At 41.9% G+C, this 21,833-nt stretch overlaps 1 protein-coding gene across 1 annotated transcript in view; it reads left to right on the top strand.

The window, feature by feature from the left end:
* Positions 1–6,197: 6,197 nt before the first annotated feature.
* The window catches only part of LOC140469077 (eukaryotic translation initiation factor 3 subunit J-A-like), a 29,567-nt gene continuing 13,931 nt past the window's right edge, over positions 6,198–21,833 (top strand). The window contains exons 1-5 of the mRNA XM_072565334.1: positions 6,198–6,346; positions 6,479–6,564; positions 14,156–14,204; positions 18,233–18,330; positions 20,562–20,676. Coding sequence (XP_072421435.1) covers positions 6,226–6,346; positions 6,479–6,564; positions 14,156–14,204; positions 18,233–18,330; positions 20,562–20,676 — 469 coding nt within the window. The 5' untranslated portion in view covers positions 6,198–6,225. The remainder of the gene's footprint in view (positions 6,347–6,478; positions 6,565–14,155; positions 14,205–18,232; positions 18,331–20,561; positions 20,677–21,833) is intronic.

Genomic DNA, 21,833 nt, shown 5'->3' with positions numbered 1-21,833 from the left:
TACATTGAAAAGGTGCCAAACGCGCAGACGCATTGTATCAGGCGAGGCACTGAAACTGCTGGATTTGACAAAAATATTAGGACATCATCTGCATACAACGAAATCTTATGTAATTTGACCCCACTTCTGGAGCTGATATATTAGGATCACTATGAATGGCCTCTGCTCATGGTTCAATCACCAACGTAAAATGGAGTTGCAAAAGGGGACAGCCCTGCCGTCTACCCCTAAAAAATGTTAAAATTACTTGATTGTACCCCATTGGTGATGACCGCAGTGAGAGGGCCACTGCAGAGAACCTGTACCCATCTTATAAAGATTTCACCCAAATCAAACTGCTCCAGAGTATAGAAAAGGTATGGCCGCTCAACTCGGTCAAATGCCTTCTCCGCATCTAGAAAATCACCAATTCCTGTATTGACTGTTGTTGGCATGCTTGAATTACATTAATGTTAACCTTATTGGAGGATCTGCGGCCTTTTATGAAGCTTGTCTGATTCTCTTTAAAAATAGTGGGTAACACAGTCTCCAGCCTTAATGTGAGAGTCTTAGAGAGGATTTTAAAGTGGAGGAGTGAAGTGGGCCTGTACGAAGCACAGTCCTCCGGGACCTTCACTTTTTTAAGAATAAATAAAATATTGGCCTGTCTAAGAGATAGCAGGAGACAATCATGGCTGTATGAGTCAGAAAACATATTGAGCTAAATGTGGGCACCATCGGCTTCAGAATCTGATGCATTATGAACAGAATTGAAGACTGCATTCGACATCCCCATTTCTGACCTTACGAGAACAGTCAGAAATGGTCATTGATGATGCTACAGATTGTCTAGAGGACATGGGACTAGAAGTTAAAACAATGAAGCAGTTGACATCCCACAATGTATTCTGTCAGTACACAGAATCAATAGAGCCAGAATATGCCTGAGCTGGAGTCTCTTTGATCCAATATTTGGATTGATCAAGTGAGCTGATGTGCCCAAGATGGTGGTAAGAAAATTGTACTAAATAATGGACCATTTATTATCCACAGCCATATGTAATGTTATTTTCCTTATTCTTTCATTGAATGTGGGCAGCACTAGCAAGGCCAGCATTTATTGCATGCCGACAATTGCCCAGAGAGCAGTATAGAGTCAACCATATTGCTGATTTGGAGATGCGGTGTTGGACTGGGGTGTACAAAGTTAAAAATCACAGAACACCAGGTTATAGTCCAACAGGTTTAATTGGAAGCACTAGCTTTCGGAGCGACGCTCCTTCATCAGGTGGTTCATCACAACCACCTGATGAACTAGTGCTTCCAATTAAACCTGTTGGACTACAACCTGGTGTTGTGTGATTTTTAACCATATTGCTGGCGGTCTGGAGTGATGTGGGACAGACCAAGTCAGGATGTTTCCCCAAAGGACATGAGTGAACCCAGTGACTTTTACAACAATCAACTGGTAATGTGTTAGCCATTAGACTAGCTTTTGTTTTATTTCCAAATTCTTCTTGAATTCAAATTCCACCAGCTGCCTTAGTTTCTGCTTTCAGAAATGTACATCTAATGATTTAAATTAACGTGGACAGAAAATGTAATGAAACTTCAAGTGTACAACATGCCGCATCTTTCTACATAGGTTTCAGCTCCTTAATATCCCCAATTATACTGTTAGCTGCTCGGGAATTCTCTCCCTAACCCTCTCTCCCTTTCTCTACTTCTTCAAGACCTTGCTTAAAACCAGCTTAAATAAAAGCAAAGTCCCATGGATGCTGGAAGTCTGAAATGAAAATGGAGAAATTCAACAGGTCTGGCAGCATCTGTGGTGACAGAAGTGAAGTTGACCTATCAAGTCCAGTTTGACTCTTCAGAATACAACCTACAGTCATGTTGGACTCAATTGTGACACATGCTGCCAGAAATAAAGATGCTGGAAATCGAAAACAAAACCTGAAATTGCTGGAGAAACTCAGCAAGTCTGACATCATCTGTGCAGAGAAAACAGAGTTAGTGTTTTGAGTCTATTGACCCTTCTTCATAAGATTCTGATGAGTCACACTGACCTGAAATATTAACTCTGCTTTCAATCTCTACAGAAACAGTCAAGGCAGGCAGGGACAAGGTAGGACTAATAAATTAAACTGCATTTATTTCGATGCAAGGGGCCTAACAGGGAAGGCAGATGAACTCAGGGCATGGTTAGGAACATGGGACTGGGATGTCATAGCAATTACAGAAACATGGCTCAGGGATGGGCAGAACTGGCAGCTGAATGCTCCAGGATACAATGCTACAGGAAGGATAGAAAGGGAGACAAAAGAGGAGGGGAGTGGCATTTTTGATAAGGGATAGCATTACAGCTGTGCTAAGGAAGGATATTCCCGGAAATACATCCAGGGAAGTTATTTGGGTGGAACTGAGAAATAAGAAAGGGATGATCACATTATTGGGATTGTATTATAGACCCCCAAATAGTCAGAGGGAAATTGAGAAACAAACTTGTAAGGAGATCTCAGCTATCTGTAAGAATAATAGGGTGGTTATGGTAGGGGATTTTAACTTTCCAAACATCAACTGGGACTGCCATGTTAAAGGTTTAGATGGAGAGGAATTTCTTAAGTGTGTACAAGACAATTTTCTGACTCAGTGTGTGGATGTACCTACTAGAGAAGGTGCAAAACTTGACCTAATCTTGGGAAATAAGGCAGGACAGATGACTGAGATTTCAGTGGGGGAGCACTTTGGGGCCAGCGACCATAATTCTATTCATTTTAAAATAGTGATGGAAAAGGATAGACCAGACATAACAGTTGAAGTTCTAAATTGGAGCAAGGCCAATTTTGATGGTATTAGGCAAGAACTTTCAAAAACTGATTGGAGGCAGATGTTCACAGGTAAAGGGACGGCTGGAAAAGGGAAGCCTTCAGAAATGAGATAGCAAGAATCCAGAGCAAGTATATTTCTGTCAGTGTGAAAGGGAAGGTTGGTAGGTATAGGGAATGCTGGATAACTAAAGAAATTGAGGGTTTGGTTAAGAAAAAGAAGGAAGCATATGTCAGGTGTAGACAGGATAGATCGAGTGAATCCTTAATAGAGTATGAAGAAAGTAGGAGTATACTTAAGAGGGAAATCAGGAGGGCAAAATGGGGACATGAGATAGCTTTGGAAATAGAATTAAGGAGAATCCAAAGGATTTTTACAAATATATTAAGGACAAAAGGGTAACTAGGGAGAGAATAGGGCCACTTAAAGATCAGAGCTTAAAAGTATGTAGATGGAAAAGCGCAGGTCAGGCAGTATCAAAGGAGCAGGTGAATCAACGTTTCAGGCATTAGCCCTTCCTCAGGAATGAGGAGGGTGTGCCAAGCAGGCTAAGCTAAAAGGCAGGGAGGAGGGACTTGGGGGAGGGGCGTTGGGAATGCGATAGGTGGAAGGAGGTTAAGGTGAGGGTGATAGGCCGGTGGGGGGGGGGGGGGGGGCAAGAAGATTGTAGGTTAAGAAGGCGGTGCTGGATCTGAGGGTTGGAACTGAGAAAAGGTGCGGGGAGTGGAAATGAGGAAGTTGGAGAAATCAGCATTCATCCCTTGTGGTTGGAGGGTTCCTCGGCAGAAGATGAGGCGCTCTTCCTCCAGGCGTTGTGTTGCCATGGTATGGCGATGGAGAAGGCCAAGGACCTGCATGTCCTTGGCGGCGTGGGAGGGGGGATTAAAGTGTTCAGCCACGGGGCGGTTGGTGCGGGAGTCCCAAGGATATAAAAGGGACCTAAAGTGTAACTTTTTCACACAGAGGGTGCTGTGTGTAGGGAATGAGGTGCCAGAAGAAGTGGTGGAGGCTGGTACAATTACCAGATGCATTTAAAAAGCATCTGGATGGATATATGAATAGTGAATTTGGAGAAGATTTGTAGCTCAGGTTGAGATTTTTGGATGTAGGTTTGCTCGCTGAGCTTGAAAGTTCATTTCCAGATGTTTCATTACCCTACTAGGTAATATCTTCAGTGGGCCTCAAGCGAAGCATTGCTGAAAATTCCTGCTTTCTATTTATATGTTTGGGTTGGTGATGTCACTTCCTGTTCTTTTTCTCAGGGGGTGGTAGTTGTGGTCTAACTCGCTGTTTGTTCAGAGTTCCGGTTGGAATGCTATGCTTCTAGGAATTTTCATGCGTGTCTTTGTTTGGCTTGTCCTAGAATGGATGTGTTGTCCCAGTCGAAGTGGTGTCCTTCCTCATCTGTAAGTGAGGATACTAGTGAGAGAGGGTCATGTCTTTTTGTGGCTAGTTGGTGTTCATGTATCCTGGTGGCTAGTTTTCTGCCTGTTTGCCCAATGGTAGTGTTTGTTACAGTCCTTGCATGGATATATGAATAGGAAGGGTTTGGAGGGATATAGGCCAAGTCCTGATAAATGGGACTAGACTGGGTTGGGATATCTGGTTGGCATGGACTAGTTGGACCAAAGGGTCTGTTTCCATGCTGTACATCTCTATGACTCTAATGAGGCCATTCGATCATCCTGATATGTTTCTCAACCTTATTCTCCTGCCTTCTTGTAATTCAATTGTATTCAATCTGCCACTTCTTTGCCAATGTTCCTACCCTGGCCAAGTCCTTCTGTAGCCCCCCTGCTCCCTCAACACTACCTGCCCCCTCAACACTACCTGCCCCTACACTTTGTGCCATCTCCAAACTGAGCAACAATACTCTCCCATTGCTTTGTCCAGATCGTTAATGCATAAAGTGAATAGTTATGGTCCGAAAACTAACTCCTGCAGACTTCCACTACTAGCCACTGGCTGCTATCTGAAAAAGACCCCTTCGTCCACACTCTCTGCCTTTTAAGCTAATCCTCTATCCATGCCAGTATCTTGTCCCTAACGCCATGGATTCATCTTATTTAGTAGCGTCCTGTGCGGCGCCTTGTCAGAGGTCTTCCGGAAATCCAAATAGACCAGATCCACTGGCTCTTCTTTGTCTAACTTGCTCCTTACCATCTCAAACAAATTCTAACATTTGTCAGGCATGACCTCCCCTTAAAGTCATACTGACTCAGCCCTATTTTACCATGCACTTCAAAGTATTTTACAATCTAATCCTTAATAGTGGTCTACACTTTCCTGCCTTTTGCCCCCTTCCTTAAACAGGGTTGTTATATTAACTATTTTCCAATCCCCTGAGACCCTCTCTGCCTCCAGTGATTCCTGGAAGATCACCACCAATCCACAATCTCCTCAGCAGTCGCCTTCAGAATTCTAGGATGTAGTCCATCTGGTCCTCATGATTTATTCCCCTTTAGACTTTTTCAGCTTCCCCAGTACCTTTCCCTTAAAGGTGGCCATTACATTCCACCTCTGCTCCCCCTCCCCCCAATTGTCCTAATGTTCTGGTACCTGCTGGTGTCTTCCCCAGTGAAAACTGATGCAAAGTTTCTATTCGCTGTTCCTCTGCCATTGCTTTGTTAAGACCATAAGAGCAGAAACTAGGCCATTCAGCCCATTGATTCTTCTCTGCCATTCCATCATGGCTGATAAGTTTCTCAAACCCACTCTTCCACTTTCTCCCCATAACCCTTGATACTCACCAATCTATCTATCTATCTCTGTCTTAAATATAGTCAATGACCTGTCCTCCACAGTCTTCTGTGGCAAAGAATTCCATAGATTCTCCACTCTCTGGCTGGTTTATCCTCATCCCTGTTCTAAAAGGTCTCCCTTTTACTCTAAGGCGATGCCCTCAGGTCCTATGGGGCCCAAACCTGCGCGCAATACTCTTCATGACCAAGTCCCCAGCCTCATTGTCCACCAGTCCAATGTCCAATCTTGTCTCTCTTTTACATATCTGGAAAAAAACTATTGCATTTTTTTATTTCTAACCAGTTTACCCTGATATTTCATACCCCAGCCTGATTTATTTTAGTTACCCTCTGCTGGCTAATCTTTACCACATTGTACATTGTACGCCTTCCCTTGTCATGTATAGCTTCTTCATCCTTCCCTTAGTAACAATATGTTAGATAGATACAAAGAGAGTACCCCCTCCCCCCTTTAAACTAGTGTCACTAAAAGCCCAGCCCAGTGATGCTATTGGGGTGGGCGGACTTCTAGTCCTCCAGCTGGGACCTCCAGTATACCACAATGCCTCGTCCCCCAGCTGGGACCTCCAGTATACCACAATGCCTAGTCCCCCAGCTGGGACCTCCAGTATACCACAATGCCTAGTCCCCCAGCTGGGACCTCCAGTATACCACAATGCCTAGTCCCCCAGCTGGGACCTCCAGTATACCACAATACCTAGTCCTCCAGTATCCCACAGTTCCCCGGCGTGACGGCGAGAGCGGGCAGGCGGCCATGGCGGACTCGGACGGCTGGGGTGAGCGCCGCTTTTTGTGTCTCGGCTTTAATGGCGCCGAGAGTGTCCTTCTGGCTTTTCCCCCGACCCCATTCTCACGTTTTGCCCCTTTCCCCTCCTCAAACTAATGACCGGCTTCGATTCTGTTCGCAGACGACGATTTCCAGACGCAGGGGCCGGTGAACAAGCCGGTGATCGTGGACAGATGGGAAGGCGAGGATGAGGACGACGATGTGAAGGTAAAGAAAACAACTAGAGCTGGGCCCAAGGCAGCTTACCCCAACCTTGACCGTTTATCACTGCCTGTATCTGTCTCTTACTATGCTAAAGGTGCTATACAAATGCAGGTTGGTCGCATTTAATTTCTGAGGGGAGTTTGGGGCGTCCCTTTTGCTTCCTGCTGTTGGGGTGAGTCACAATACCGTCCTCCTTACCACCTGCTACACGTTATATTTCCGTGGCTCACTGATCCCGAAGTTGGCACTCTTCAGCACCCGAAGCCAATCGTCCTGTTCAAAACCTGCCGTAGATTCCCCCCCCTTTCCCTGTCTACGTTAACGGTCAGCCCTGGAACTTTGCATGTTCTCTGTTCCTCTAATTCCATCCTTTGGTTCGCTCCTCCGAGTTTCACTCACTGCTGCCAGCTGTGTTTTCAGCTGCCCCATGTCAAAATTAAACTTCACAGCCTTTCTATTCTTTTAATTTGCTTCTTAAAATTGGTACATTGAACAAAATGTTGGTCACTTGTTTAAAAGGTGGCTTGGTGTCAATTTTTGCCTTTTTTGTCTGAGTTTGGTTGAGGTAGAGCGTAACTTCCAATCATTTATTGGTCCTTTAGAGGAGACCACTTTTCTCACATGAGTTCACTAGACTTTATCCCTTTGAGAATGTAAATTTTTGTTGTGGTGAATCTCATGTGTTAGATGGTTGTGCTCCCATTTGTTTGGCTTTTCTTGCCTTCCACTGGTACTGATGCTAAACTGCTCTCTACCCTCTAATAATTAAGTTAATGATATAGCAAGACAAAGATTCTTCCATCATTTTGTTCGTTTATCAGGGTAAAGACCTAGTTTGTTAAATTTGAGTCTCCTCAGATTTCTCTATCATGGGGAATTAAAGCAGAGAAAGAACAAAGTAATGAAAAGCAATATCAATTTTTTAGTTCAACCCAAGTGTGTGTTTTATTTAAATACTTGAAAATATTGTTAGTGTATAGTTTAATTAGCACATTAATTCCAAAAGGTTATACAGAAAAATTATCACATTATTCCCACCATTACAAAGCTAGTACCACTTAACTGTTCGGCCAAGGGCCTCAAACTTAATTGACTTAGTGCTTAGACATTCAAGCACTGAGCTACACGTGCTTGACATCAATATCTTTAGCTGCTTTCCAGTGTATCCATGTATTTTATCTGTTTATTGGGGATGATAGATATACTGTATATCAACACATGTCCTGCATCTACACTGCCTGGTGACAAATCCGATCCCATTGATATGAAAATATATTGATCTTCAGGTGTATGTGGTAACTGTCAAATAAAAGCAACATACTGGCGATCTGAAGTTAAAACAGAAAGTACTTGGAAAACTTGGGTGTGGCATCATCAACAGAGAGAAACTGTTATCATTTAGAGACCATTACAACCCTTCACTCATGCTTCTTTCTCCAAAGATGTAGTCAGATCAGCTGATTTTGTATAGCACTATATTTTTATTACCTGGATGACTGTGTTGCAGTGAAGACAGAAGATTTCCACAGTGAGTTTTTCGCCAAAGCGAACAAAGAAGTCCTGAGATTTCTAAATTGGAAGCAAGCTAATACTCGGTGTTTACTGTGCTTCTAAAACTCCCAATGCAAACAAATTTCCATTGTCATCCCGGGCTCTCCCCTCTCATACTGGAACCATGATTTTTTTTTTAAACAAGTAAGAATTACAAGTTAGTTATTAAACCTCTCATACACACTGTCCAAAATCTCATGCCACTAGTTAAAAGTCCAAGCCGTAAAATAATACTAATGCATACATAAATCGCATTGCAGACGTAATGGTGTTCTCAACTAAAAGTGAAATGCCAATGTGAAACTGAAAAGAGCAATGGTACACTAAACCTCCATAATTCAAACGATCCTGGCCTCATGGAGAAATGGCAAAGCATTTTGTACAAACTAGAAAATGAAGGTGCTTCCAACAGAGTTAAAATTTGCATTGGAAAACATACTGCAGGGAGCATTGTACACTCCTTAAAGTAGTAGTGATATCATAAAATAAGGTACTTACTTTGTGTCAGTATTCACAACAGAGAAAGGGCATAGCAAGCTAGGCATCCCAAAGAAACTAATACTGTATCAAGGGTGCAAAAAAGTTAATGTGAGCAAAGTAACAGTAATAAAGGGAGTATTGGCATCAAAGGGTGATGAATCCCCAGGACCGAAGGTACAAAGGGGGCTGAGACAAAGGTGGGTATATGGAGTTAGATCGCAGATGAGTTGTGATTTTTGTTGGAGTGGAGCTGGATTGTCATCTCCTTTTCCTGTGTTCATCTGTTTCTGTTGGCTGTGCAGTAAGTACTTAGTACCATGATCAACCTGTTTCTTTTCCTAGTCCACTTGCCACTCCAGTCAAACATTATTTGTCTCAGTACACAGTTGTTATTTTCCATCTCACCTGCCAAATGAGAGAAGCAGTGATGATATTTATAGCATAGGTCTTGTAGATTGTACAGAACATTGCCTGGGAGAGCCAGCACTGTACATTGCAGTGGGTGTAACTGTTCCATGGATTGGATGTTTGATACTCCCTCTTGAAGCACACTCCAAAGACTCTTTGTTTTGCGGTGTTGAATTGATGGTACATTCAGGAAATAGCATTTGTTACAACTAAACAGTGATAAAAGATTTCCTCAATCCGACAGTATCCAAAATTCTAACTCACTTTACACTAATCCTGGTGATAATCTGAGCATAATAAGAAGAAATATTGCCTGATTTCTTCGGAAAAGCTGTTCTGGTGACTTCAAAAGCAAGAACAAGGTTGAAAAGTTTTTAAATTGTCATCAAAATCAGAAGTGGTTTTGCTGACTATTGTAAAATACTCCCATGTGTCATCAGCTTGAATTCAAACCTTGAGCTCAGTGCTGAATAATCTTATGCAGATAGACCATGCGGTATACTAGGATGAAATCAGCTTCTGAATTTAGTAAATACAATCATTTATATTAAATTTGATAGCTATGAAACAAAAAGCAAAGTACTGCAGATCCATGCATCTCGACTAAAGACAAAGTGTTGGAGGTACTCAACAGATTGACATATGAATATAGAGAGAAATAGTTTAGTCTTTCAAGTTGATTACATCTCATGAGGACCGATTTGGTGTTGCCTGTTTGAGCTGCGAATACCATACAGTCAAATTATTAAATTTATTCCTTCCAGATATGGTTTATGACTCAGGTCTATCACTAATGTGATATGAGCAATTCTGTTTGATGGAAAATTTCACAGGAATATGTCAAGACATTTAAGAATAGGTGTCCCTGGAGTCTCCAGATTCCTGCATGTTGCTTCACTGATTGAAATACTGATATGTAATGTTAGTTGTGTAATTTTTGTGGTGAGAATATATTGTCACATGATTAATGATCATTAATGTATTTAAAGCACAGCTTGATAACTACACGTGGATGTAAGAAATAAGTAATGTGTCATTTGAGTAGGGAACGATTATGTGGAGTTTTCATCATGAACATAGACATGGGCTGAATGACCTGTTTCTATAGTTGAACATTTATGCACTTCTGGATTGGATGGATTGGTTCGGCCACTTTTGGATTACTGTGTGCAGTTCTGGTCTCCTTGCTACAGGAAGGATGTTGTGAAACCTTAAAGGGTTCAGGAAAGAATTACAAAAATGTTGCCAGGGTTGGGGGATTTGAGCTGTAGGAAGAGAATGTATAGGCTGTGGCTATTTTCCCTCGAGTGTTGGAGGCTGAAGGGTAACTTATAGAGGTTTATAAAATCATGAGGGCCATGGATAGGGGAAATAAACAGGTACTTTTCTGCCCAGAGTGGGGGAATCCAAAACGAGAAGGCATAGATTTAAGATGAGAGGGGAAAGATTTATAATGGGCAACTTCTTCATTCAGCATGTGGTGCCTATATGGAGTGAGCTGCCAGAGGAAGTGGTGGAGGCTGGTAGAATGACAGCATTTAAAATACATCTGGATGGGTATATGAATAGGAAGGGTTTATAGGGAAATGGATCATATGCTGGCAAATGGGACTTGTTTTATTTAGGATATCTGGTCAGCATGGACGAGTTAGACCAAAGGGTTTGTTTTCGTGCTGTACATCTTTATGAAGTAGAATGGGGTTTTCAGTATCTATAAATATTGCCCATTAAAGAGATAGTAACTCATTGCTTTAGTATAGTGTTGATAGCTTTTGGCACAGTAGCACTGTGATAGTGATAAAGCTGAGTGACTCCAACTTTTAAAGGGTGACTTTATGTCCCTTCCTGTAGAAGAGTAGACATTCAGTGCATTGTTTTGATAAATTGATAGGAGTGCAATACTTTAACCCCAATTTAAATAGACAGTGTTGCTAAGTGTGGTAGGCACACTGGTGGGTGGTGCACAGCATTAAATCTGGAGAGATAAGAAACAAAGAAATTTGGGCAGGTTAGGGAATCCATATAGTAAGATTCTGAAAAAATAGATCAACATAGGCAATTTAGAATATATAATAGAGATCCCTGATGGTGGCTGGAAAGGAAATGAAATGATTAAGAAAGGGTTCTGTACCTTAATGGCCAAGGCCTCAAGTATAAGAGCACAGAGATTATGTTGGAACCTTATAAAAGATTTATTTGAATAAGCCTTTTGAATTCTGGGCACTGAATTAGACAATAGATAAGATGGAAAGGATAGAGAGGAAATTTCTGTGAATGTTGCCAGGAATGAAAGTTTTACTTCTGAAGAAAGATTGGATATGCTGAGTTTCCTTTGGAACTGAGCAGACTGGGTGGGAGATTTGTTTGAAATGTCCACGGTTGTGAGAATTTGGATAGACTAGATTGAAAGCCTTGTTTTCATTAAAAAGGTCAGTGACCAAGGGTCATAGATTTGAAGTGATTGTTGGAAGGATTAGTAGGAACTTGAGTAATCATTCACTGTGGGAGTCTATGGCTCACTATCAGAAATTATGGTAGTGGCAGAAACCCATCACATTTTTTAAAAATGCACTTGAGGTGCTACTAACAGGAATGTGGGATTAAGCTGGATTGCTGTTTTCTGTCTGATATAGACACAATGCTCTAAATGACGACCCAACAAACACAAAGGTATTGTGGTGATTGTCTTCAAATGCAGATGATTGCAGAGACATGCTGGGAAAGATTATAGAATTTTGTTGTTCTGTCGGTTTGCTTTTAAAACTTAATGTATTCACTTCGTGGTCATTGGTCGAACTTTTAATTTTTTTTCTTTGGTCAGCTGGATGTCAGTCAGGCACTGAAATTTATCTTTGTCCTTGAGTTGCAAATGCACTTCCTGAGAAATCCACAGATGGGTGTTCTAACTGCATGCTCACGAGTCACTGCGGAAAGGCACCCTTTTTAGCCAACCCCATACAGTTCCTCAGATGAGGAATAACCAAGGGTTTTCAAAGGCCTTGAAATGTTTGTAAGATTTCAAAAATGTGATCTTGCATTGGTGAGATTTCTCATGAGTTGGCTCATATTTGGACATAAATTTGCAGGCTATATGGAGCTGTGTTCTATGTGGTGAATGCTACCCCTGGGTGACATGTCACTCTTTGCTCCAGGTGAGTAAATGTCTTGCACAAGATTGAATTTGCTCAATTTGGTATCGGTGAGAGTGACTTGTTAGGGACAAGTCATCTGAAAGAATTGTACGTGGCATATTTCCCTAACGACATTTCCTGGGCTACCTGGTGGAAATTTCATACTTGGGTTTTAGCATGACTCCACAGCATCAGATTGTTATGAGAGAGAAGACCCATGATTGTTAATCCCAGACACTGCTTTCATAGAGCTTGAAGGTTGGTGAGGAATTCCTGGTGTTTAATTTTCCTTGTTATCTCTTACACTCTCTCTTTGTATTTTTGCCTCTTGAATTATATGGCTGATAGCCAGTAGGATGCATAGGGCAGACTGTTTTTCATACTTTTTCTGAACTTTCTAAGAATTGCCTACAAATAAGGCCTTATATATTAATATATGTTGCTTTCATACATGCACATATATCACACTGCAAGCCCCAAAGGCAATCCTAAATTGGCGTCAGTATAATTCATTGCATATTTAGAATTATTTAGCAATTGTCCGTTTTCCAAATCGCATCTAATATTGGACCCCAAGAGTTTTGCAAATGGGTGCAAAGTACCTTGTGAATGGCCAAATGAATATGCTGTGAGAGTGTGGTGCTGGAAAAACACAGCAGGTCAGGCAGCATCCAAGGAGCAGGAAAATCAACGTTTCGGCCTGAGCCTTTCATCTTTCTGCTTTATCTGCTCCTCGGATACTGCCTGACCTGCTGTGCTTTTCTAGCAACACACTCTCAACTCTGATCTCCAGCATCTGCAGACCTCACTGTCTCCCTGTTTTATACAATCTGCCAGTCTTTGCAGTGTGATACCTCCGTGTATGGCATCGCTCAGGTTTGCAATTCATGTGCCATATTACTAATTACAGAGATACAAGCAGGGGTGTTAATGAGGTTTAACGTGGGCGAAAATCGCATAAAGGTAGATGTAGAGGGATTAGAAAGATCAATCCTAAGTAATTTTTGCCCCCACTCTCTGCTTCACACTGCTTGGGAGTTGAGCATTTTGAATATTCTGGTGTGTTGGTACTGTTTACAGAGTAGAAATGGGTCATTTGGCCTAGTTGGGGACCATCATGGGTCTCTGTGTATGCTCTAAATTGCCTCTGTTGGTCTACAACTTTACAGCATCTTACCATATGGATTCCCTTGTCTTATTTGGGTCATGCACATGGTGGTGTTTCACACTAACTGCCTCTGATCTTTCTCAGCCAGCTTCTAATTGTACTGATTCATCCTTCTTTCATTCTTGTGTTCTTCAATATTTATGACCTCTACTTTGGTTTTCCTGCAGTTGGAACATTTTCTGTACATCTAACAAATCAAGTTTTTTTGTAATCTGACAAATCTGTCTGGTCACATCTCAGACTTGTTTGTTAGTCAGTTACTTTTGTTCTTTTGCATTTAACATTTACTTCCCACTGTTTTTTCCCGCACTGTACTCTCTTGCCATGGTTCAGTTTTGCTGAGGCAAATCATTTGGTGATATGCCACTGTAGAATTCCTTCTGTAACAGGTGACGATGTTGATAGGGCACTAGAGTGATCTGATCCTATTACCATTGTCATTTATACCTGCCTTTTACCAACAGAGGCTACTGAAGCCATTAACAGAAGTCCGCGACAATCTGTCGCCTTCCTATTTCAGGAATGCAGAGGCGAACTTTACTCAGCGGCTAACCTGAGATCAGCTCAGTACAGACTGTGGATTGAGCGATGATCTTCTAATCTGTGTCTTAACTGCACACTGTGGTGTACTCCACAAAGAAGGTACACTAGGCTTTACATGAACTAATGGTTCCCTTTTGCAATTTATAATATTCATGACCTGTTACCTACAGAGATTTGCTTTCTACAAAGCTGTAACAAGTGGGCCACAAAAACTAAAGTAACTCAGTAGTTTGAAAGCTTTTTTATGTCCATTTTCATTATAAGTAATGAAGATTAGTAGCTTAAGTGCTGTTCACCTTTTTTGTTTCCATAGGACAACTGGGATGATGATGAAGAGGAAAAGAAAATCCCATTGAAACCAGGTAGGCATGCAGATTTCTTAATACTGAATTGAGTGGTAACGTAATGACAGCTTTTAGAATTCTGAGGGGAGTAGTTAGTGTGGATCATAATAAACTAGTTCACCTTGAAGAGGGATATTCTATTTCTAGCGTTTCCTTTCACTGAGCAGGTACTCAACTTAGGGAACAGGATTTTAAAAAAAACAGTGGAATGAATAGGTAGTGATTCATTCAGATTTAGCAATATTTTGAGATAGACTATCAGTAATTTGTGTCATGACACTGGGAGCAAATGACTTTGAACCTGTTGTTTCTACACTTTCAATCACTGGGAGTTTTCCTCTTCTGATATGTGGGACTGCTGTCGACTCAACTACAAGGATTGATCATTGTGGTCAGACAACAACTCCCATAATCGCATCTTATCAAACTACCCAAATGGTAGAAGGTAAACTGCAGTGGCCTTAGACTTCTCTGTGGCTCAGTTGGTGGCATTCCTGCCTCTGAATCTGAAGAATCAAGCCTCCACTATAGTTTAGTTCAAAATCAAGATTGACATTCACAGTATTGTACTGCACGATCCAAAGATCAGCCACTCAGGTGAGGTCTTTAAACTGATTTCTTCCCTGGTTGTCTGGAATTATCCCACGGACTGGGGTGGCTTGGTGACTCAGTAGTTAGCATTGTTGCCTCACAGCGCCAGTGACCCTGGTTCGATTCCACCCACAGATGAGTGTCTTTGCAGAGCTTGCACCTCTGTGTGTCTGCCGTGGTTTCCTCCAGGTGCTCTGATATCCTCCCACAGTCCACACGTGCAGGTTAGTTGGATTGGCCACACTAAAATTATCCATGATGTGCAGGCTAGGTGGATTAGCCATGGGAAGTGCAGACTTTGAGGATGGGGTTGCAGAGTGATTCTTAGTGGGATGCTCTTCTGTGGGTCAGTGTGGAGTCAATGAGCTAAATGGCCTGCTTCCACACTATCAGGATTCTATGAATAAATACTGATTCAACATTACACTTCAATTTTTGTGTTTTCTTCAAGTTGCCTGTGTTTTTATTAGTTTGTGGGAACTGGGTGTCGCTGGCTGGCCAGTATTTATTGCCCATCCCTAATTGCCCTTGGGAAGGTGGTGGTGAGCTGCCTTCTTGAACCGCTGCAGTCCACCTGGTGTGGATTGACCCATGGTACCATTAGGGAGGATATTCCAGAATTCAAAGTTTGTGAGAAGATTTGTAGCTCGGGTGCTCGTTATGGTTCTGTTCGCCGAGCTGGGAATTTGTGTTGCAGACGTTTCGTCCCCTGTCTCGGTGACATCCTCAGTGCTTGGGAACCTCCTGTGAAGCGCTTCTGTGATCTTTCCTCTGGCATTTGTAGTGGTTTGAATCTGCCGCTTCCGGTTGTCAGTTCCAGCTGTCCACTGCAGTGGTCGGTATATTGGGTCCAGGTCGATGTGCTTATTGATTGTGGATGATCCACAGATTCAATCAACAAGCACATCGACCTGGACCCAATATACTGGCCACTGCAGTGGACAGCTGGAACTGACAACCGGAAGCGGCAGAGACAGGCCACTATAAATGCCGGAGGAAACATCACAGAAGCGCTTCACAGGAGGTTCCCAAGCACTGAGGATGTCACCTAGACAGGGGACAAAACATCTGCAACACTAATTCCCAGCTCGGCGAACAGAACCACAACATATTCCAGAATTTTGAGCCAGCAACAGTAGAGGTTCGATAATGTATTTCCAAGTCAGGGTGGTGAGTGGCTTGGAGGGATCTTGCAGGTTATGAGTTTGGAAGGTGCTGTCTGAGGATCTTTGGTGAATTTCTAAACTAAATCTTGTCGATAGTGCAGACTGCTCCTGAGTGTCAGTTGGGGTGGGGGGTGCATAGTACTTACTGTGAATACTCCTCGCAGTATTCCTAGCTTGACCAGCTGTTGTAGCCACTGTGTTAATGTGGCGAGTCCAGTTGAATTTCTGGTCAGGATGTTGATAATGGGGGATTTAGTGATGCTAATGCCCTTGAATGTCAAGGGGCATTAGTTAGATTGTCTTTTATTGTTGATGATCAATGCCTGGCATTTGTGTGGTATGAATGAAAAGTTGCGGATGGTGCTGAACGTTGCAATATCAGTGAACATCCCCACTTCTGACCTTAAGATAAAGGGAAGGTCATTGATCTCTGCCCAGTGAAGCAGTTGAGGCTACCTTATTGAATCGTTTTAAGACAAAGATAGATTTTTGAACAGCAAAGGAATTAAGTTTTATGGTGAGCAGGCGGGTAAGTGGGGCGGAGTCCAGGAAAAAGATCTTATTGAATGGTCAAACAGGCTCGAGAGGCCAGATAGCCCACTCTTGCTCCTATTTCTAATGTTCTAATGAAAACAGCTGAAGATGGTTAGGTCTCGGACACTACTGTGAGGAACTCTACAGAGAAGTCCTGGAGCCAAGATGACTAACCTCCAACAAACACATCCACCTTCCTATGTGCGAGGTCTGATCCAAACAATGGAGAGTGTGCCCCCAATACCCATTGATTCCAGTATTGCTAGGGCTCCTTGATGCTACACTCAGTCGCATGCAGCTTTAATGTCAAGGGCTGTCCCTCTCCCCTCCCCTCTGGAATTCAGCTCTTTTGTCCATGTTTGAACAAAAGCTATAATGAGGTCAGGAGCTGAGTGGCCCTGGCAGAACCCAAACTGGGCATCTCTGAGCAGGTTATTACTGAGAAAGTGCTGCTTGATGCTCCTACTGATTACACCTTCCATTACTTTACTAATGACTGAGAGTAGGCTAATAGGCTGGTAATTGGCTGGGTAGGATTTGTTCTGCTTTTTATATACAGGATATACCTGAGCAATTTTCCCCATTGTCAGATAGATGACAATGTTTAAACTCTACTGGAAGAGCTTGGCTAGGGAGCAGCAAGTACTGGAGTACAAGTCTTCAGTAGTATTGGTGGAATATTGTCAGGGCCCATAGCATTTACAGTATCAAATGCCTCCAATTGTTTGTTGATATCACATGGAGATAATTGAATTGGCTGAAGACAGTTAACTGTAATGCTGGGGATCACTGGAGGAGGCTGAGGTGGATCATCCACTTGGCACTTAGTCATAGAGGTATACAACACAAAAACAGGCCCTTTGGTCCAACTCATTCATGCTGACCAGATATCCTATCCTAATGTAGTCCCGTTTGCCAGCACTTGGCCCATATCCCTGTAACCCTTTCTTTTCATACTTCTGGCTGAAGATTACTGTAAAAGCTTCAGCTTTATCACCGGTTGAAACCCTGTGTTACACCTGTTGTAAACTATGCCTTTTCAGAGGAACTTGTTGTTCTGTAAACCTGAATCCCCAAATTCCACTTTTGGTTTGAATAGTTTTCTCAGATTTGCTGGTCAGGATTGCACATGAAGAATAGTCACTTGTGTGAGAAATATCAGGGTAGTGGGACTTGGGGGAATTTTTATCTAATTGTCAGGTAGCCCCTTCAGGAAAGGAGTAAATTGGGGTTAGGGCTAGATTGTATAATACATGGTTTAAAACAATCTCTTTCTGCTAGAATATAGAGGAGCAAATAACCTGCTTTCAGATTATTGTTGTATAGTAACCTTATGAAACCAACCCAATCTTGTGGAGACAGGGATTTAAGCACATAAGAACTAGGAGCTGGAGAAGGCAATTCAGCCTCTCGAACCTGCTCCACCATACAATAGGAATATGGTGGATCTGATCATGCCTCAACTCCACTTTGCTGCCTGTACCTGTAACCTTTCAACCTGTTGGTTTAAGATCTGTGGTTTGTTTGTTCTCTTGATGGTTAAACAAATATTGATGCACCTACTGTAATGTTTTGAAGGTTATTCAGCACAAGTGCCACATATTTGAAATAGAAGATGGATGCAATCAATTGAATATTGCTGTTGTTTGAAGCAGCTAACTGTAAAGATCATTTTAATGCATTTACTTCTCATTGTGATAAAACACTGCATCACCATGTCACTAACAAAGTTTTGACTTTTCTGAAATTTTATAGTGGAAGTCAAGCCAGAAAAGAAGAAATTAAGTGATCGGATTAAAGAAAGGGAGGAAAAAGAAAGGCAATTGAAGAAGCAAAAACAGGAGTTAAAAAACGTAAGTTGCTTTATATCATTCAGGATGAAATATTCCATTGGTCCAAGGAGTCTCCCTTTTTGCAGTGCGACAAAGTGCTGCAGAATCTATTTAATCAGTACAGGACAGATTATGCGGAAACTTAAAGCATAATTTAATTAAATTAAAGGATATAAGACCTGAAACACAATACGTTAGCTATTCACACTTTTTGTTTCTATTCACTCATGGGACGTGGGTGTTGCTGGCTGACTAGCCTTTTTTTTATTGTTCATTGCTAGTTGCCCTTGAAATGAGTGGCTTGCTAGGAAGTTTTCAGAGGGTATTTGAGAGTCAACCATATTGAATCATAGAATCCCTACTGTGTGGAAACAGGCTATTCGGCCCATTGGGTCCACACAAACTATCTAAAGAACGTCCTGCACCCCCCCTACCCTATTCCTGTAACACCCATGGTCAATCCACCTAACCTGCGCACCTTTTGGACTGTGGGAGGAAACTGGAGCACCCGGAGGAAACCCAGGCAGACACTGGGAGAATGTGCTGACCCCAGAATGTGGTATTGAACCTGCTGCTGTGAAGCAGCAATGCTAACCACTGAGCCACTGTGCTGCCTTGCTGTGGGTCTGGAGTCACGTTTAGGCCAGACCAGATGAGGATGGCAGATTTCCTTCTATAAAGGACATTTTTGAGTGTCAGATGGTTTTTCGAGCAATTGGCAATAGTTTCATAGTCATCAGTAGATTTTTAATTCCAGGTTTTTGTTTAAAATTGAATTCTGATTGCACCATTTGCCATGGCAGGATTTGAGCCCATCTCCCCAGAACATTAGCTGAGTTTCGGGATTAATAGTTTAGCAACAATATAATTTTTCTAGGGGAGGTGATGGCCAAAATTCAGAATTGAGCAGCAAGCTGTTTGGGGCTTTGCCATTTGATAAGATTATACCTGATCTGGTTATAGTCTCAACTCTTAACCTCTTACTTGTGCCCCATAACCCTTGACCTCCCAGCCATCAAAAAGCTAACACAACATTGAATAAATACATGGACCTAGCTTCCACAGCTTTTTGAGGAAGAGAATTCCACAAATTAATGACCATCTAAAAAAGAAAAAAAATTCTTTAAAATGTTATGTCCTCTAATTTAATAGTATGTTTCGCGAGGGCAAATTACTTCATGCAAGGTACAAAGGGCTTAACAATGTGTTTTAATAATTTCAATCCTCCATCTTGTAAACTCCAATGGGTATAGGCCCAACCTGTTCAACCTGTCGTCTTGAAATCCCCGAATGAGTGCCACTTTATCACATGCCTTTAGCAATTCAAGTACACCACGTTGTTTATGTCTGCCAGGCTTGTTGATTTCTCAAAGAACTCTCTAAATGAATTAAAGATTATTTCCCGTTCACAAATTCATGTTGACCCTCTCTGATCCATTGTGATTTTCTGAATATCCTGCTAAAACCTCTCCATAATGGACGCTCTCAATTTCCTTATGACAATTCTTAGGCTAGGTAGCCTATAGTTTTCACTCGTCCCTCCTCTCTTTTTGAGTAAGGATGTTACTCTAGCTATTTTACATTCACTATTTTCCGATCTACTGGGACCCTTTTAGAATCATAGAAATTTTGCATGTTTTTAACCAGTCAAACCTTTAATCTTATTAGATTTGTTTTTTCTTACACTTGGTTAAAATAACTGAAACCGCTGTTCCCTCATGATGCTTTAAAATCTGTTTAAATGAATGTAGCTGGACAGTAATTCAGCTCCCAATGTGAAACTTTGATTTTGTTGTTTTTAAGATTTGCATTTCGAGGTTCACTCAACATGAATGGTGACATACTGTCGGGTCATTATAAAACCCCAAGTGGTTAACTAATATGCATTCAAGAGGAGAGTCTAACATCCTTACTCAGTCTGAACTTGTACATGATTCCCATGCCATATCAATATGGTTGACCTAATTTTCTTCTGAGATGATTTGGTGAGTCCCTCTTTTTTGTGGCAGTGAGCTAGCTATTCAGGAAAGCAGCTACCATTATAACCATCTCATTGGCAACACTGAATGGATAATAACTGCTGGCCTTACCAGCAGTGCCCATCTGCTGACAGTGAATTTTTGTTTTAAGTTATTCTTGTCAGAGAGGGAGAGGGTTAGGCAGACTTGGGGGAAAGTAAAAATGACTGATGCAATGTGTTAATTGGAAGAACTTATGTTTTGTGTCCAATCCTGTGTGCCTCTTGCTTTCAGTTGGAGAAAGCAGCCACACCAGTAGAACTTTCACCAGAGGAACAGCTTGCAGAAAAACTTCGACTAGCAAAGCTACAAGAACAGGCAGACCTGGAGGTAGCTAAGGACACATTTGGTAAGTTGCAAATAAATTTAATAAGCTCATTAGTGTTATTTTGTTTTATTCTGATTTGGTGAAAGTTCCGATATAATTATCAAGTTTGTAAACGTACGATTCGGAGCAGTAATATACCATTTGGCCCTTGAGCCTGCTCTGCCATTCAATAAGATCATAGTTGATCAAGTTGTGTTTTGAATTTTACAGTCCCACCTACCTCTGATTAACTTCAGTTGCTAACAAGATTCTGACTCCATCCTGGTGACATCAGCAAGCACAGTTTTATGTAATATCTCGCAAAATGAATTCTGGAAAACCAAGTACAGTATGTCTGCAAGCTCCCCTTATCCACAGAACATCTTATTCAAACAATTCCAGTAAATTGGTTAAACCTGATTTCCACTTCACAAAACATTGTGCTGATTCTTTTAGATTGTCTAGTATTTTTTAAGTGTCCAGCTAAACATTCTTAATTGATTCTAACAGTTTCCCACCGTACACAGTAACCTACTGGCCTGTAGTTTTCTTTTCTCTATCTTTTCCTTTCTTGAATAGAGGTATTGCATTTGCTATTTTCCAATCTTTTAAAACATTTCCACAATTTAGCAAATTCTGGAAAATTAGCACCAATGCATCTACTGCTTCATTAAATTGGAGAAGGTTTAGAAAGGATTACCAGGATGGTGCCAGGAATGGAGGATTTGAAATCGAAAAACAGCCTGGAACATTTTTCACTGGAGCACAGGAGGTTGAGAGTGACCTTATAAAGGTGAATAGCAATGGTCTTTTCCCTAGGATGAGGGGATGTTTTTAAGGTGAGAGGGCAAGTTAAAAGGGTATGAGGGGCAACTATTTTACCCACTGGTTTGAGTGTGGTGGGTGCAGATACAGTTAGAACATTTGAAAAATATTTGGATTAGATTAGATTACTTACAATGTGGAAACAGGCCCTTCGGCCCAACAAGTCCACACCGCCCTGCCGAAGCGCAACCCACCCATACCCCTACATCTACCCCTTACCTAACACTACGGGCAATTTTGCATGGCCAATTCACCTGACCTGCACATCTTTGGACTGTGGGAGGAAACCGGAGCACTGGGCAGCACGGTGGCACAGTGGTTAGCACTGCTGCCCCACAGCGCCAGAGACCCGGGTTCAATTCCCGACTCAGCGA

Source organism: Chiloscyllium punctatum, chromosome 48, assembly GCF_047496795.1.
Source record: "Chiloscyllium punctatum isolate Juve2018m chromosome 48, sChiPun1.3, whole genome shotgun sequence".
NCBI lineage: Eukaryota > Metazoa > Chordata > Chondrichthyes > Orectolobiformes > Hemiscylliidae > Chiloscyllium > Chiloscyllium punctatum.
The sequence above is the reverse complement of the archived record's forward strand: the minus strand, read 5'-3'. Positions and strand labels throughout refer to the sequence as shown.